Source organism: Conger conger, chromosome 16 (genome assembly GCF_963514075.1).
Source record: "Conger conger chromosome 16, fConCon1.1, whole genome shotgun sequence".
NCBI lineage: Eukaryota > Metazoa > Chordata > Actinopteri > Anguilliformes > Congridae > Conger > Conger conger.
In genome coordinates, this window is record NC_083775.1 from 31,014,265 (window position 1) to 31,030,294 (window position 16,030).

General features: G+C 44.6%; 1 protein-coding gene across 2 annotated transcripts in view; it reads left to right on the forward strand.

Annotated features, from left to right (window-relative positions):
- Positions 1-964: 964 nt before the first annotated feature.
- The window catches only part of LOC133115180 (V-type proton ATPase 116 kDa subunit a 1-like), a 36,273-nt gene continuing 21,207 nt past the window's right edge, over positions 965-16,030 (forward strand). Inside the window, exons 1-10 of one of the 2 annotated variants that reach the window (XM_061224952.1) lie at positions 965-1,087; positions 4,004-4,145; positions 4,598-4,676; positions 6,634-6,731; positions 6,936-7,064; positions 10,262-10,368; positions 10,709-10,835; positions 11,377-11,459; positions 12,364-12,457; positions 15,658-15,870. In XM_061224952.1, the coding sequence (XP_061080936.1) occupies positions 4,029-4,145; positions 4,598-4,676; positions 6,634-6,731; positions 6,936-7,064; positions 10,262-10,368; positions 10,709-10,835; positions 11,377-11,459; positions 12,364-12,457; positions 15,658-15,870 (1,047 nt within the window). In that variant the 5' untranslated portion in view covers positions 965-1,087; positions 4,004-4,028. The remainder of the gene's footprint in view (positions 1,088-4,003; positions 4,146-4,597; positions 4,677-6,633; positions 6,732-6,935; positions 7,065-10,261; positions 10,369-10,708; positions 10,836-11,376; positions 11,460-12,363; positions 12,458-15,657; positions 15,871-16,030) is intronic. The other variant, XM_061224953.1, reaches the window with a different exon arrangement.

Below are 16,030 nucleotides of genomic sequence, written 5' to 3' on the forward strand. Positions count from 1 at the left end.
GAGTCTTAAAGTCACAGCCCCTAAAAAACACATAATAATAAAGTATTAATAACTTACATCTTACTTATTTTATTAGTCTATTAATTATTCATAACACCCAAATGTTCTTTCCATGTTCCCATCTGAGATATTTGAATTTAAATCAAGTGACCAAAATGTTACTATTTACCCCACCAGTAGGGTTGGTTGTAACAAGGTAAGGTATGGGGTTGGTTTGTACCAGAACGACTTTCTCTGCTAAACAGTATTTTGGAGCATTTCACAAAAAATTCACAAAAACCCAAGTTTTTTTTAAAGGAAAATACATAAAGTAAGCAGAAACGCTTTTGTGCTTTATTACACATTGTAAATGCATATATCAGTTTAAAAACTGCATAAAACAACAGTTGAACATGGAAATGAATTTCATCAGTATACTTTATGTTTCGAAAAGATGCCTACGAGTTTCAAAATTGAACATTTTCTTTTCATTACGGTTAAACAAACTTTTATTGAATTAACACGTTAAACTAACAGTAAGTAGTAGAGTTTGTTAAGGCTATCATGTAAACATTGTAACCTATGATAGCCTATATACACCAAAAATGAATAACTATCTTGGACAGGGGACCCTACTGAGCACGTCCACAGTGAGTGTCATCACTGTAGCTTGTTGTTGACTTCATGGGAGCAATTTGCAGTTTGGACTGGATGGACTCGGGGACTGTTGAGATTGTGATTGCGGACAAAATGTGGCGAACTGGCCGAGAACTGGCCGTGGTGCCTGTATGCAAAAAACACAAGAACTGAGAAAGAAGCTATGTATGGTGGCAAGCCGTTTTATGCTATGTGAAAGTGTGACATGGGCAGAAGGCAAGTGGTTTGATAATGTTAACTGTCTTGCGTTCAACATTTGGAGTACAGTCGCAGTTTGGGCCACCCCACTGACACTTCCATCACTATGCTCAAGCATTCCAGCTTTCCTGCTGTCGTCATGTAATCAGACTCCCAATTTTGGTCACGTCACTTTCGAGTGCGAGGACCAGTCAGCTGATATTTCCTGTTGAACAGTGTATGCGGAGTTGGTCGGAACTCGGAAGACTTTACAGTAAGTTTGAATATTGGCATATTAATGTATATGCTCACGCTGTAACATCTTAAATAACGTTTACAGATTAAACGTCTATGGAAATCTAAGTAGTTACGCAGATCATCACGTTTACTCTTCACAAATATTTTCGCTAGATCTAGCTATCGTTATATAGCCTAGCTGTATATGCTAACCAAGATAGCCAGGTAGCATGGGCTATATTGGTCTTGGAATACAATTTGTGTGTTACAGTTTACAATACGTTGTGCAAGAGCGTTTAAAGTTGTTAGCTGGCTATGTTGCAAGCTAGTCAGGAAGCACTTTCGCTATCAATTAAATTTGAGCTATCTTTCAAATTAGAGCTATTTTCTAACGTTAACTTTATGTCAGTACAATTCAGTGATCTCTGTTGCATAATCAACTTTCAGTAATTAGTCAGTAATTTACTATAACAGTAGCCTTGGCTTTAGCATTATCTAGCTTGCTAGTTAACAAAAACCGATATTGGTTTAACGTTAGTTTGTGGAACAGAACTAGCTAGTTTAGGAAACTGAGATTAGTTTAGCGAATTAACTAATGTCACTCAGGAGTCATCATGAGTAGTTTGGTGTCAGTCTGTCATGGCACACGTTTTAAAGTCGTGTCTTTCAAATGGAAGATTAGTTTATTTAGACAGCTAGATAGTTTGAAAGACTATGAAAAGGTCGCTTGAAAGACAGCTAGCTAGCTGGTTAGTGTTAAGTGTGCAAAACCGTTTGTTTGTTTGTTATCTGACACTGTTAGGGGGCATTGGTTTGCTAGGTCGGTGTTTGTTTTTATTGTATTTTTAGCGCCCGTTTCGTTGTGTTAGACACGGGAGATAGATAAATATGAACTTGCTATACCTAGCTAATGATAAAAAGCTGCTTAATATCAACTTAATGGGGGTATATTTTTTGTGTCTTAATAGCCGGTGTAATTTATACATTCGCCTACTTGGTTACGAATACCAACTAGCTATGTAACAAAAGTTAAATGGACATGGTAGCCTAATGTAGCTAGCTAACAAAAAGTTGATTTGCTGGCTTAATAACCATGTTCCAAATGGGAATATTAGTTTTAGTCATTTGGATGCGGTCTTTTTAACTGCATTCTTTGTGGAGTACCGCATATATAGCTGCATGCGTGCCTAATTAAGTTCTCGTCAAACGATAATTTCTTTTTTGAATGTTTTATTGACTAATTTATTTACCCGTCCATCCACCCATCCATCCATCCATCCACCCAGATAATTTCTACTGAGATAAAATGGACAACACACATCACGAGATGCAATATAGCTAGTAACTACTGCGCAATAATATTACAACCAAAGAAGCATGAGTCTTCATGAACTTCAGGCTAACAGCAACTTTACGATCACATAAAACTATTTATCGCCAGCTTTTTTAGTTTTATACAAACAAATGTTGCAGCGGAGCTTGTTTCTGGGGTAAGCTTCAATACCACTTGTTCATGGGGTAATACCAATGCCATATACTTGTGATTATAAATCCATATTAAGGGCGAGGCACAGTAACCAGGCACAGTAACCGTCAACAGACGGCTGAGCAGATATCATGAATACGGCTGTAAAACAGACGATTTCCTGTTATTGAGTCGCATGGTACTGCGGTTTAATCTGTAACCCCTCTAGCACAGCATGTCTTTGCATGAGCCTTGCATACTCCGCGCATAGATCAACACTTTTACAATTTAAAACTACTCTATATTTGGTGTTTTTGTGACTCATGTATATATTGCAGCTTTGTTTGAAATGTAGCTAGTTTCCTTAAATATTTGCTCTAAAATTGTTTATACATTTACAATTCTACAAGTGTAAGGACTTTTAGGAAGGTAAATGAGAAATAGTTTATTTGTCTGTAGTTAAAGAGCTTGGGTGCTCTTGGAAAAGTGTTGGCGTAAGATTCACAGAGAATAAATATGTAATGTATCACATTTATTTTCTAACTGCCACCATATCATTGTGTTTTTGTTTTTTCCCCCCTCTGCTTAATGGTTGTTCCAGTTCATGCTTTCATAGGGGGTTGTGAATTTTCACACTTTGCTGAGGGAGGCCATGTGACACTCCGAAACCAATTAACACCAATCTTCCAAGTGTTTTCTAAGGAGAATGTGGAATCTTCTGGAATTTCTCAAAGCTTTTCGCTTTAATGAGTTAAATGACTTCAAGTTCAGTTAAATTACTTTCACTGACAAGCACAGAATGGGTAGGACTTTAGCAGAGCAGGTCAGGAGTGAAGCTGTTTGCTGTCAGAAACGTGACAGAAAAAGCCCCAGCTTGGACCTCAGGGAGCACTTGCTTATCAGTTGAAACTCTGTGATCATGCACAACTGTCCTGGTGGGCCCGTCTGCAAGCTGGTTTTTGTTCCAACCAATTAGCAAAACAACCTGTTATTTTTCTGACGGCTCTATAAATTATGTTGGTTCACTCCTGTACTTGAGCACTGTAAAATCTTTAGGATACACTTGCAGTCTGCAGCTGTTGCTGGTGCATTGACAAATATCTAATCAAGACATTATTTAGCTTATTAAATAAGTAAGAGCAGAAGGTGGCCCAAATCCTGAAGCGGATCGGCCCTTGCTGTGCACCGCTGACCTAAAGCATATTATGCTTTGTTTTTGTATAGCCTAAACCTAGTACTGAAAGGGTTGACTGTTAGAATATGCTATGTAAAAAGGGTCGGTATAATAAGCTAAAGCTTCAGCCTACATCTCAATCATCTACATTCATTATTTCTATGTGCATTCATTTTGTAAAATTGTTAATATTGACCGGAATAAATTACTAGTACTACTACTACTACTAAATGCAGTCCTTTTTCCTTGTGCGGTGTGTTGTCTCATATAATAAAATAATTTTGGTCAGTTCACATGCCTATTTCTTCTATCAGGATCTGAGATTTGGAAACTGGAACCATGGGGGACCTCTTCAGAAGTGAAGACATGACCCTCGCTCAGCTTTTCCTCCAATCAGAGGCGGCGTACTGCTGTGTCAGCGAGCTGGGGGAGCTGGGAATGGTCCAGTTTCGTGACGTGAGTCCCTGCACCCCCCTGCTCCCCCCTGCACCCCACGAATCCCTGCTCCCCACGAGTCCCTGCTCCCCACGAGTCCCTGCTCCCCACGAGTCCCTGCTCCCCACGAGTCCCTGCTCCCAACGAGTCCCTGCACCCCATGAGCACCTGCGCCCTGCTGAGGAGTTCCCTCTCTTACGTTTGGCTTCCAGTGGAATTTACAGCACTGAAGATTGTAGCTGTTTAGATGGGGTTTGTGGGTATCGACCAGGCCGGTCATTCACCGCTGGTCACGAGTAAACAGGCTGACCTTGGGTGAGATTGGGAAAGCCTGTCTATTGAGTCTATTAAGTCTATTGAGACTGCAGGCTTATAGGGTAGCAAAACAGGAAATGGGTTCCATAAACATGATGCAGTAAATTAATGTGTGAAATTGTGATTGTTAAAAGTAAGGCCGTATGTTTTTTTTGCAGCTGAACCCAGACGTGAACGTGTTCCAGCGGAAGTTTGTGAATGAAGTGCGCCGTTGTGAGGAGATGGACCGCAAGCTGAGTGAGTTTTTTTTAAATGCGGCTGCGGAGGCTTGCCGCTGGCTGAAAACGTCTCCCGAAAAGATGCCGATATCCTCGCTTTGACCCGAAACCCCCTGATGGTTTTTCTGCCATCAAAAAAATTTTTTTTAACAACTTTCAACTTTTCTAACTTCTCAAATATGGAAATCCTAGTCACAATTGTGCCGTCTGAACACTGAAAAATCTTATATTTAATTTAGGGCAGTGCAGCCTCGCACTCACATCCTTGAAATGCATAATTACCCATTTTGTAGGCCTATCGTAAAATTACATTCCTGTAATCATTAAATGCTGTGAACCTGGTTTGACATGCGTTTTGTAGCTCACTTACTGGCCTTACATTACCCTGCTATAAACCTGGATAGCATTATGTATTTGAGAGCCATGGACCCAGCCTCCTTTGGGACATAACCAATATTTTCTAACCAGTCGCAGCAACTCAGTGAGAGTGGGTATAAGGTGACAGTGGCAATGGCCATGGCAATCCAAACCAGGAAGTTCAAACATAAGCTATGAGACACAATGCAGTATTGGGGGAGCAATTGCAGGGGGAGTTGCATGCCAAATACAACTTCTGTGTGTCTGACCTGCAGGGCTACCAAGAATATTCTATTTAAAAAAATAATTGGGATTTGAATACATTCAAAGATTTATTCATAAATTTACATACTGTTGGGGACTTCCTGCTACGCATGTTACATTTACAAAGGGGACCTAGGCAGGACAGACTCCGGAACGAGCTTGACGACCTGAGGGGACTGCCCAAAGGCCATGATCGCATCATGGGGAGCGTAAACAACATGGCGGTGCCCAGAACTTAGTCCACTAGGGCCTTCACTAGCAGCTACAGAGCAATGTCTGAGAAGGTATTTCCCACCTTCATCAACAAGGCACGAGGTGATTGACTTTGCTGTAACCCTCATGAATTCCTGTGTAGGCTCTCTGCCATTGCCTATGACGTGGCTTCATTTTGGTGCGCTCACCCATTTGGCCATGATACGTGACCATTTTGTTAGGTACAGTACACCTGTACACCAGCTCGTTAACGCAAATATCTAATTAGCCAATCATGTGGAAACAACTCAATGCATAGAAGCATGCAGACATGGCCAAGAGGTTCAGTTGTTGTTCAGACCAATCGTCAGCATATGGAAGAAAAGTGAATGAAGTGATTTTGACTGTGGAATTGTTATTGGTGCCAGACCGGGTGGTATCGCAGAAGCTGGAATTTTCGTTGGAATGCGTTGTTATTGAGAGAGGTCAGAGGAGAATGGTCAGACTGGTTCAGGCTGACAGGGTTAACTTTTCTGTCCTTTTTTGATTGCTTGTGTGGGGATCTTTGGTGCAGCCTTTTACTGCCTAACTTGCTTCTGCAAAGCTTACCACTCATCATTGTGTGACATGGGCTTGATCTGTGTCAGTACTGCCAAGTCCGCGAATAAAAATACACTTTGAGCTTATTTTTATCCACAAAGTTACTTGAAAACTAGAATGGCAGACTGGACTGGTTGAGATAATGCTGAACCAACATCTCATTCCACACTCTTCAGTGCTGATGGAACAAGAATGTGTTCTCACTCCTGGTGTTTTCCTTTAACAAGATACTCGTCTGTATCCGTATACTAGAACAGTGCCACCAAGTATCTCCCCGTTTTTATATTGCTTCATGGTTTGCTTGTGCAGTGGTGTAACTGATGAAATTTAGGGTGAAACAGGGCTTGTAACCGAGCGTTAGGAGGTTCGGTTGCCTGGGTGTGCTCTGTCCCTTGAGCAAGGTACTTCCTGAGTTGCTTCAGCAGATATCCAGCTGAAGAAATTGACTGTATGTGAGGTGTAATCTTTGTAGGTCACTGTGGATAAGGCTGTCTTCTAAGTGCCAAAAATTAAATGTTAGTGTTGCGGGGAATCTGAGTCCCGTTCGTTGCATTTGTTCGCAGGGTTTGTGGAGAAGGAGATCAAGAGAGCCGACATTCCGATTACCGACACCGGAGAGAATCCAGAAGTTCCTGTCCCTCGAGACATGATCGATCTGGAGGTACTGGTGTTTCTCAGCTCAAGTTCTCTCCGAGCCAATGCGTACACGCCGCAAAATCCGCCACGCATTCCTCATTAACTGCAGTTAACTATGCTGTGAAAGCTTGTGTTTTCACAAGGCAATGAATGTCTCTGATAGATTAATGAAACATTTGTTGCCCGTAAAATGAAACAAAATGGCCGTCGACTGCCTTCTCCTCCACAGGCCACCTTTGAGAAGCTGGAAGTTGAGTTGAAGGAGATCAACACCAACCAGGAGGCACTGAAGAAGAACTTTCTGGAACTGACTGAGCTCAAGCACATCCTGAGGCGCACCCAGCAGTTCTTTGACGAGGTCAGGTCCTTTCTGAAATCTCATTTGCCGCAGGCTGCCCGGTTGTGGACGACCGTGTTTACCCTTCACAAAAAGAGTCGGTTGACTATTCGTGCAGATAATTACACCGACACACGGCATCACGTGCTACTAGTCTTCACGTAAAACCTGGACCTATGGCACCGACATGCACTGTAGGGTTAGTTTAGTCTGTCTAGTGTATGACTTAAAATTCTGTGAATTCATGGAAAAAAAACCTCACAAAACATTCAGTTAATTTCAGTTAATTTACCAAAAAATGTAATTGAGGATATCATCTGACATTACCTGACCCAAAGCAATATCTCTACGTTTTAAAGATATCTGATTATAATGAGGCAAATCTGCTTTTAAAAGAGTAGAAGTGCCCCTTTAAAATCCCATATTTGCATAGCCTGGGCGCTGGCTGCCTCTCCTAACACTATCGAGGAGCTTGCCTGCCGGCTACCTTTGACCCTAATCTGATCCGCCTCACTGCATTCTCAAGCACAGCTGTGTGAACTGTAAATGATAACTTTAGCAGTCCTTACCCACTCAAATTGAGGTAAATCATTTAACAATGTGTGCTGCTTCACTAAGAATCATTCATCTACTCCAGAAAACCAAGTTGTTTACCATGTAATTATGAAGTGCAGACAAGGCGTTGTATTGGTACTCTGGCACTCCCGATCTCTGGAGGTTTTCTGTCATTCTTGCAGGCTTTGTCTTGGGGATCCACTGCCTATGCTGGTGATTGTCACAACTAATTCCATAAGCAATTCATCATTTTTAAAATGTTCATTTTATGTTCTTCCTTTGATTTCTTCCCATTAAACTTATTTAGCTGTTATATTAACTTAATTTAGCCTGTTTAGGTTTGTTTGGCTCATTGTCTTTTGCTTTGTTTTTGAACTTGTCATATACTGCAAATTCTGAAATGTCATTTTCAGAGATAGGTCACATTATTGTTATAATTTTTGTGGTTGGAGTTCCTCTTTAAGGATAGAGGGAGCAGATTGTTTAGGGGACTGGTGTCCTGTTGGTAGGCAAAGCTAGGAGAACCCGTTAGTGGCAAGCGGCTCATCACCACACCCCCCTGGAACCTTATCCTCTCCCAACCCTCTCTTCTTTCCAAAGTGCACTTCCCAGGGGAAGACTTGTGCTAACGTTAACCATACGCTGTGTGTGTGTGCTAACATTAGCCATATGCTCTGTGAGTGTGACCTAACGTTAACCATACGCAGTGAGTGTGCGCTAACGTTAACCATACGCTGTGCGTGTGCGCTAATGTTAGCATACGCTGCTGTGCGTGTGCGCTAACGTTAGCATGCTCTGTGAGCGTGCTAACATTTGCATGCACTCCATTTCTGCGCTAATGTTAACTATGTGTTTTGGGTGTACACTAACGCTAACCGTACACTATATGTGCACTTAAGGTAACGTATGCTCTGTGCGTGTGCACTAATGTTAACCTTGCGTTCCACGTGTAAGCTAACGTTAACCGCCTGCTATGTTTGCACTAACATCAAGCATGTGCTCTGTGTGCACTGTGAAGTTTGTAACCTTGTGTTTTTGCTATTTAACCATATGTTTTGTGCACACTAACATTAACCATACACTCTGTGTGTGCGCTAATGTTTAGAATACGCTCTGTGTGCTGACGTTATCCGTACATTCTTTCTCCAATGTGATCTAGTTTTCTGCTTTCATACTTGTAAGTGTTTTTACATTTGTAAATCTATAAGAAGCATTTACATCCAGTTTTTATGTAGAAGCATTCATATAAACATGAGTGAAAAATGTAATATGCACATATTTGGGAGAGATGCTCTGAGCATAGGAGATACCGAAGGCCTGAGTCAGCGAGTCCAATCACACAGCCCGTCTAATGGCTCTGACTCTGTAGCCTCCTGACTGTGACTCTACAGTGTGACCTTCACAGAGTCCTATCACACGGCCTGTCTAACAGCTCTGACTCTGTAGCCTCCTGACTGTGACTCTACAGTGTGACTTATTCAGAGCTCTGCCACACATTCCAGTCCCTCTCTTTAAGACGTGTCACATGCCCCATTGAAGGCTGCATTCATCATTATGTGTGAAGAAAAGGCACGAGAAATCTGAGGAAGGCGTGAGATACTGTGTTTGCCACCTTTAAAACACATAACGCGATTTCCCTGTAGAACTGCAGTTCTCAGCGTGCGTGTTTGATGCAGGATAGCTGTGAGCAGCCGGGTCTGAAGGCCAGTGTTGCTTATTTTGTTGATACACATTGACTGTGGCACTTGTAACTTTGCTCATCTCTGCCTCTAGTGATGACTGAAAGTGCCTGCCGAGAGACTAAATTGTAAGTTGTGAAGAAATGTGACTTCCCCTAAATCCATCCATAGAATGGATAAACTGTCAAAATTACAAATTTGAATAAGCTTGTTCAATAGCTTGAAATTGCCTATAGATTTATTGGAGCTCTCTACGTTCCGTGTGAAGTGTAGGTTAACTCCAGCCCTTCCAGCCTTAGCTTAACCATTTGTTTGCCTCTGCCTCTTCAGTACTGAGAGAATGTGGAGTCTGAATCTGCAGTTATGTATGAAAGGCCTTTTAGATGAGCTTTAAATGTGCTGCCACTGCTTTATGAAACACCGTCAGAGCCCCAATGATTATCAGAATTTTTTTTTGTTTAGTTATTTTGCAGTAATCTTGCTTTGAAAGCGAGCGCTGGAGAGAAGTGCTCGGTTAATGGTGCCAGCCACTCCGCAGGTTAACGTGTTGACGTAGCACTTAAACTGCACCAACCTTGGGATTAACACGGCTTTGGGTCCACTTAAATCATTTTAGGTGTAATCGGAAATACGTCATTAGAATGTTCTTCGCTAAACATCCTAATGCTCTTGTACAGTTTGCTACTAGCTGTTGAAAGTTGTAGAACATTTTGAAGTTAACCTCCCATAAAGCCCGCTCTTCAGCGAGTGAAGCTTCTCGGAGGGGTTCTGCACGGCATGCTCACTCTTCCACACCAGCCTGTGTGTTCGTTTACCGCTGCGTACATTTGTGCTCCTTTATTCCTCTATCTTTGTTGTAACTCTTTGTGAATCTGTCCATCACATGCCCTCCTTTTCCATCCCTCTCCCCCCCTCCCCTCCCCCCCTCCCTGCCGCACGCCTCTGACGCGGGTCATTAGTTGTGTGATCGCTTTGTGAATCCAGGCTCAATTCCATCATCATCAGCAGATGGAGGACCCCCATCTGCTTGAGGAGTCGTCCATCCTGCTGGACCCCCAGGAAGTTGGACGGGTGGCCCCGCTGAGGATCGGGTGAGTCCCCCCTATGTGCCATCTACCCCCATCACCTGACCCGCTACCACTACCCCGTCACCTGACCCGCTACCCCCGTCACCTGACCTGCTACCACTACCCCGTCACCTGACCCGCTACCCCCGTCACCTGACCCGCTACCCCCGTCACCTGACCCGCTACCCCCGTCACCTGACCCGTTTCCCCCGTCACCTGACCATATTTTTAACCTGCAATCTTCTGCTGTCCAGCCTTCCCTCAGCCCAACTCATGAAGGGGGGGGGGGATCATTTGGGAGTACGTCATGTGGGGAGGTTTGAACCCGCGGGACCTGGTTTCTCACCGTGGTTGCGGTCCGCAGGTTTGTTGCCGGAGTAATCGGCAGGGAGAGGATCCCCACGTTCGAGCGAATGCTGTGGAGGGTTTGTCGCGGAAACGTCTTCCTACGCCAGGCTGACATCGAGGACCCTCTGGAGGACCCCGCCTCTGTCAGTACCGCCCCCTGTCTGCCCGGGGTCCACACGCCTACCTGCCCCCCGCTCTTGTACCAGACACACCCGCACGGCTGCACAGCTAGACGCAATATTAACTTATGCAATATTTTCCTTGTCAGTGAGGAAGTGCTTCATTTTAGACCGTAAATGTGTCAACCATAGACTATGTACTTGGAGCCGAAAGTGAAGGTTCAGCAATAAATACCAGCGGCTTCAGAAACAGGGTCTAAAGGTTAGTGTTTAATGGGAGAATCAGGAAGGAATTGCAGCCTGGAACTTCTCCACTGCATGCATCCACACATTTCTCATTCCTAACAGCACAGCTTCATGATGTCGTTACTCTGTGCACGAGGAGGGATTCACACAGCTGTAGGAGCAGCATCTCGCTGAGGTCAGAATTTGGCGCGTGTGCAGGCGCAGATATTACGAGGCTGTGCTACCGGATGCACTGTGGTTTCCTCCAGAGCTGCCGCCCTTTAATCGACCACAAAAACAAACACGCTTGTGACATCACTTCCTGTTTTCGCCTTTACAGGGAGACCAAGTTCACAAATCGGTGTTCATCATCTTTTTCCAAGGAGACCAGCTGAAAAACAGAGTCAAAAAGATCTGCGAGGGGTAAGGGGCCGGACAGAGGACGTGGGGATGGGGGTGTGTTAAAGGCCGAGGCCACCCAATAGTAATTTTGTCATGTTCTGACTTATTCTCAGACTAACTGGTGTCAATTGTATTTCACACGCCATAACAAAATAATGCACCTGTACCTGAAAAAGAACATTAGAAGCAATGGTGACATTGGGATAGAACTCTTGGGACTGAAGTTTGGAGTCTTGTTTTAGTTTAATCTGAACTGCAGCCTCCACTATATTTTCTGCATCTGAATTGTCTGCAACGGGCAGTGAGGAGGCGTTGTACCACAGTGACGCTAGTGAAGATCGACGTATTTAATTGTGTGAATATTTGTATTTATTTTTTAAAACCTGGGGTAGATCAACTCCAATTTAGAATGGCCGATCGGATGTGATGTGAGGTCGTGAGGTGCTTTTGTAGTGTCCTGGCTGATGTGTGTTGGTGTTCTGACACGTGATGCTCAGTGAACCTGTGAGACTGAAAGCTGAAGCCCTGGCACTAGAGGTGGATAGGATTTATATTCACTGTCCTCTCTCTCCCCCTCCCCCCCTCTCTCTCTCCCCCTCCCTCTCTCTCCCCCTCCCTCTCTCTCTCCCTCTTTCCCTCTCTCTCTCGCTCTCCCTCCCCCCTCCCTTTCCCTCTCTCTCGCTCTCTCCCTCTCTCCCCCCTCCCTTTCCCTCTCTCCTCTCCCTCCTCCCTTTCCCTCTCTCCTCTCCCTCTCTCTCCCTCTCTCTCCCCCCTCCCTTTCCCTCTCTCTCTCCCTCCCCGTCCCCCTCACTCTCTCCCTCTCCGTCCCCCTCTCTCTCTCCCTCTTGCTCTCTCTCTCCCTCTCCCTCTCCTTCTCCCTCTCCCTCTCCCTCTCCCTCTCTCTCTCTCTCTCTCTCTCTCTCAGCTTCCGGGCCTCACTCTACCCCTGTCCAGACACTCCCCAGGAGAGAAAGGAGATGGCAGCGGGGGTCAACACCCGGATCGATGACCTTCAGATGGTATGGTCCTCCCACACATCATTATTTCGCTGAGTATTCTTTAGACAGTTTCACGTTTACACAGGTTAACATTGCACAGGTCCCCCATCCCTGCCTACCTTCAGAACGAGTCTAACCTGAGGTGTGCAGTGCCTTTCTGTACTCTTAACAGTGGACATCTCTACCTTCTGTAATGAGCTAAGAGTTGGACAGATCTGATCTACGCTGCTTTAAAACAGCTGGTCAATGTGGTTATAATGCTTGGTAAAAGCAAGTTGTTCTATAACAATCAAATAAAAGATGTTCAATGTTTCTTTCACCTGGCAATTTGGCATTCAGGAGTATGATTTGAATAGCTTGGAGCTACACATTTTTTGCATTTGTTTGACTTAATTAATCTGTCGTAAGTGTGGGTCAGAGGAACCATGCACAGACTAAGGGATGAGGTGAATACGGCAGGATGTATTAATGACAGGCAGTGGTCGTAATCCCGGCAGACAGGCATATCAAGGGCAGGCTGTAGCGTAGTTGTTAATGACTGGGACCCACAAGGTCGGCGTATCGATTCCCGGTGTAGGGATAAGATCGCACAGCCGTTGGGCCCTTGAGCGAGGCCCTTAACCCTGCATTGCTCCAGGGGGGGGATTGTCTCCTGCTTAGTCTAATCAACTGTATGTCGCTCTGAATAAGCGCATCTGCCAAATGCCAATAATGTAAAAAAATCAGTAGAGTAATGGTCAAAACATGCAGAGTTCAAAACCGGTTGGCAGTCCAAGCCAGTGAAATACAAAAATCAAAATAGCCTGGCAGAGTCATAAACGGGCAAGCCAAAAACCAGAAGAGGAAAAAACAACAGGAAAAAGGGCACGGACCTGACAGAAGCAATTGATGTGGTGTGCTACGCAGTACAGCAACGTCGTAAGGAATTAGTGATATAAAACCATGATATGCTGCTTCAGGAAATTAACAATATATCACGGCAATGACTCAAATATCCAAGTCCAAACTTTCTAGAGATGGTGTTAACATTATAAGCTAACTTTGGTGAAAATGTAATACATTTTGAGCTGGTGAAAGCCTATAAAGTGATCTAAGAGCCATTTATCTATGACCTACAGTAATGGAGGTAAGGCAAGTCAAAGGCATGCAATCAATTTTCTTAGCGCAATTACTGCACATTGTGTTACCCCGCATCTCCCAGATTAACAACCTGAGACTAGCTTTCAGTTCCAGGGGTTTCTTTTATGGCCAAATCAGCGTGCCAAATCTCGTTAAAATCTGTGACGATGTGTTGAATTGACATGGAATTACCCAGAGGTTGTGTGTAATGCTTTGTATGTCCTGGTCAGGGTGGATTTAATGCTTTGTAAGTGCTGGTAAAGATTGTTACAATGCTTTGGGTGAGCTGGCAGAGGTGCTTTTAGATTATTGTTGACATTCACACTCCAGAATGGTATGAAACACCCTGCCCTCAACCAGTCAGCTGTACTGGGAGGAGACACTTCATACAGGGGGAGTGAGGGCAAGAAAGCCTTGGAGAGGAATGCCTGCAGTCATTTATTTCCTGGCTTTCAGGTCCTAAAGGTCTCATCCAGATTTCTAAAACTTGAATGTGTCCTAGCTTTTACACTCTTTGGAGGTAGCAGGAAAGAACAGTGAGCGCCCAACAGAGGATAATCAGTATTTCCTGATTATTCGGGAGACATTGCGTCTCCAGAGTCGGCACCTGTCGACGGCCCTCACCGGCCGCTAGCAGCTGCATGCGAGCGCGGTGGAGTTCGGCCAGAGAGGGCGGGGCGCTCAAAGTCCGGCAGACAGATCAAAGCCACCCCCTCGCTTCCCACCTGATCCCGAATTTAACTCCCCGGCTCCTCGTGCCCACGCCTCCTGACAGCGCCGTGAATTTTGAAACCGAGACGCGCGCGGCACTGCTAGCGGTTTTCCCTGAGTGTAAATTTAAACCTGACGGCGGGCCGGGGGGGCTGTGTGTTTGGAATGGCGGTAGCCATACTGTCTGAACTGTAAAGACACAGGTAGGGTATGGGGTATGGGGCTGTGGGCCTTCTCTTAATCGGTGGATCGAAACGCACTTTACTATTATGTATGTCTATGAGACCTCTGACTGGCCCACACTGCGACTGACCTCTGATAGGCCAGCCGGGGGGTTGTTTGACACTGCTTTTAACCTTCACTGGGCTCCTGAATTGTGAATTGAGGCTGACCAATTATCACAATTCCGAAGACACCAAAGTCTTTAGTGATTCAGGCTCTGTTTACACGGCAATGGTTTCTCAAAAACTGAAAAGTTTCCAAAAAAATCTGCGTTCATACAAAAACAGTATGATAACTGTTAAGCAGAAATATTTGAAAACGCTGTAGTATGCATGCCAGGCCAGTGGGTGGCGGTGTAGCTTTGCAGCTCAACAGCACAGAATGCGCATGCTGTGTTCTACAGCATCTACAAACCAAAACACATGGCGAAAGCACAGGACGGACGAGGAAGTGGCGTTATTATTAAGAGTGACCATTGCATTCAAAAGTGTTAAATTGCAAGAGAACATTGACTTGATGTATAGGTGGAAAGAGTACTTGGCGCATGTAATTAATGCGTCTCCGCTGATCAAAGTAATGGCACAGCAAGTCTACATTTTGCTGGAGGAGTGTGAATAAAGTTTGAATGGTCTGCAGCACAAACACAGCTCTGAAGGGTGCCGTTGTTGTTGTGTTTAGGCTGATTCGCGGATGCGTATTAGGGTCCGTATCATCACTGTTTCATGTTGTCACCCACCTCTTCCGTTATCACAAGAATTGCACTCTGGACCAATTTTTCATATAAACAATATTGTTTTCATATAAACGAAGGGTCGAAATGCAACAAAAGTGTGCCATTGTCGTGGGAACAGGCCCTTAATGACAATAGTTGTGGCTCGCAAAATTCATTTACTGTCATTGCTTTCCACTATTGCTTTGTATCTCACCACAATATATTCCTAGCCACATTGGGATTACTAATATATATATTTTTTTTATCTAACTGAAAACATAACGTAATAACCAAAACCTGTTCCACACGGAACAGAAACCGAAAGCTCCTCTATGATGTGGTTTGTGTTAACGGGAAACTCCCTCAGGGCCCTGGTTCCTCTCTGGTAAATACCTAAAAGTCAGCATAATCTTTCTCCAGAGCCCCTCTCCCATGCGCTCTGCCTTTGGCCCCACAGGTGCTGAACCAGACGGAGGACCACCGGCAGAGAGTTCTCCAGGCCGCCGCCAAGACGGTGCGAGTGTGGTTCATCAAGGTCAGGAAGATGAAAGCCATCTACCACACCCTCAACCTCTGCAACATCGACGTCACGCAGAAGTGCCTGATCGCCGAGGTCTGGTGCCCCGTTTCAGACATGGACTCCATCCAGTTTGCCCTTCGCCGGGGAACGGTGAGTGACCCACACCCAAACACCTCCGCCTGTGCTGAAATATCCGCACCAATCACAGCCAGCCACCTAACCCTATGGTGGAATATCTGCACCAATCACAGCCAAACTCCTCAGCCTGTGCTGAAATATCCGCACCAATCCCAGCCAAACCCCTTACTGT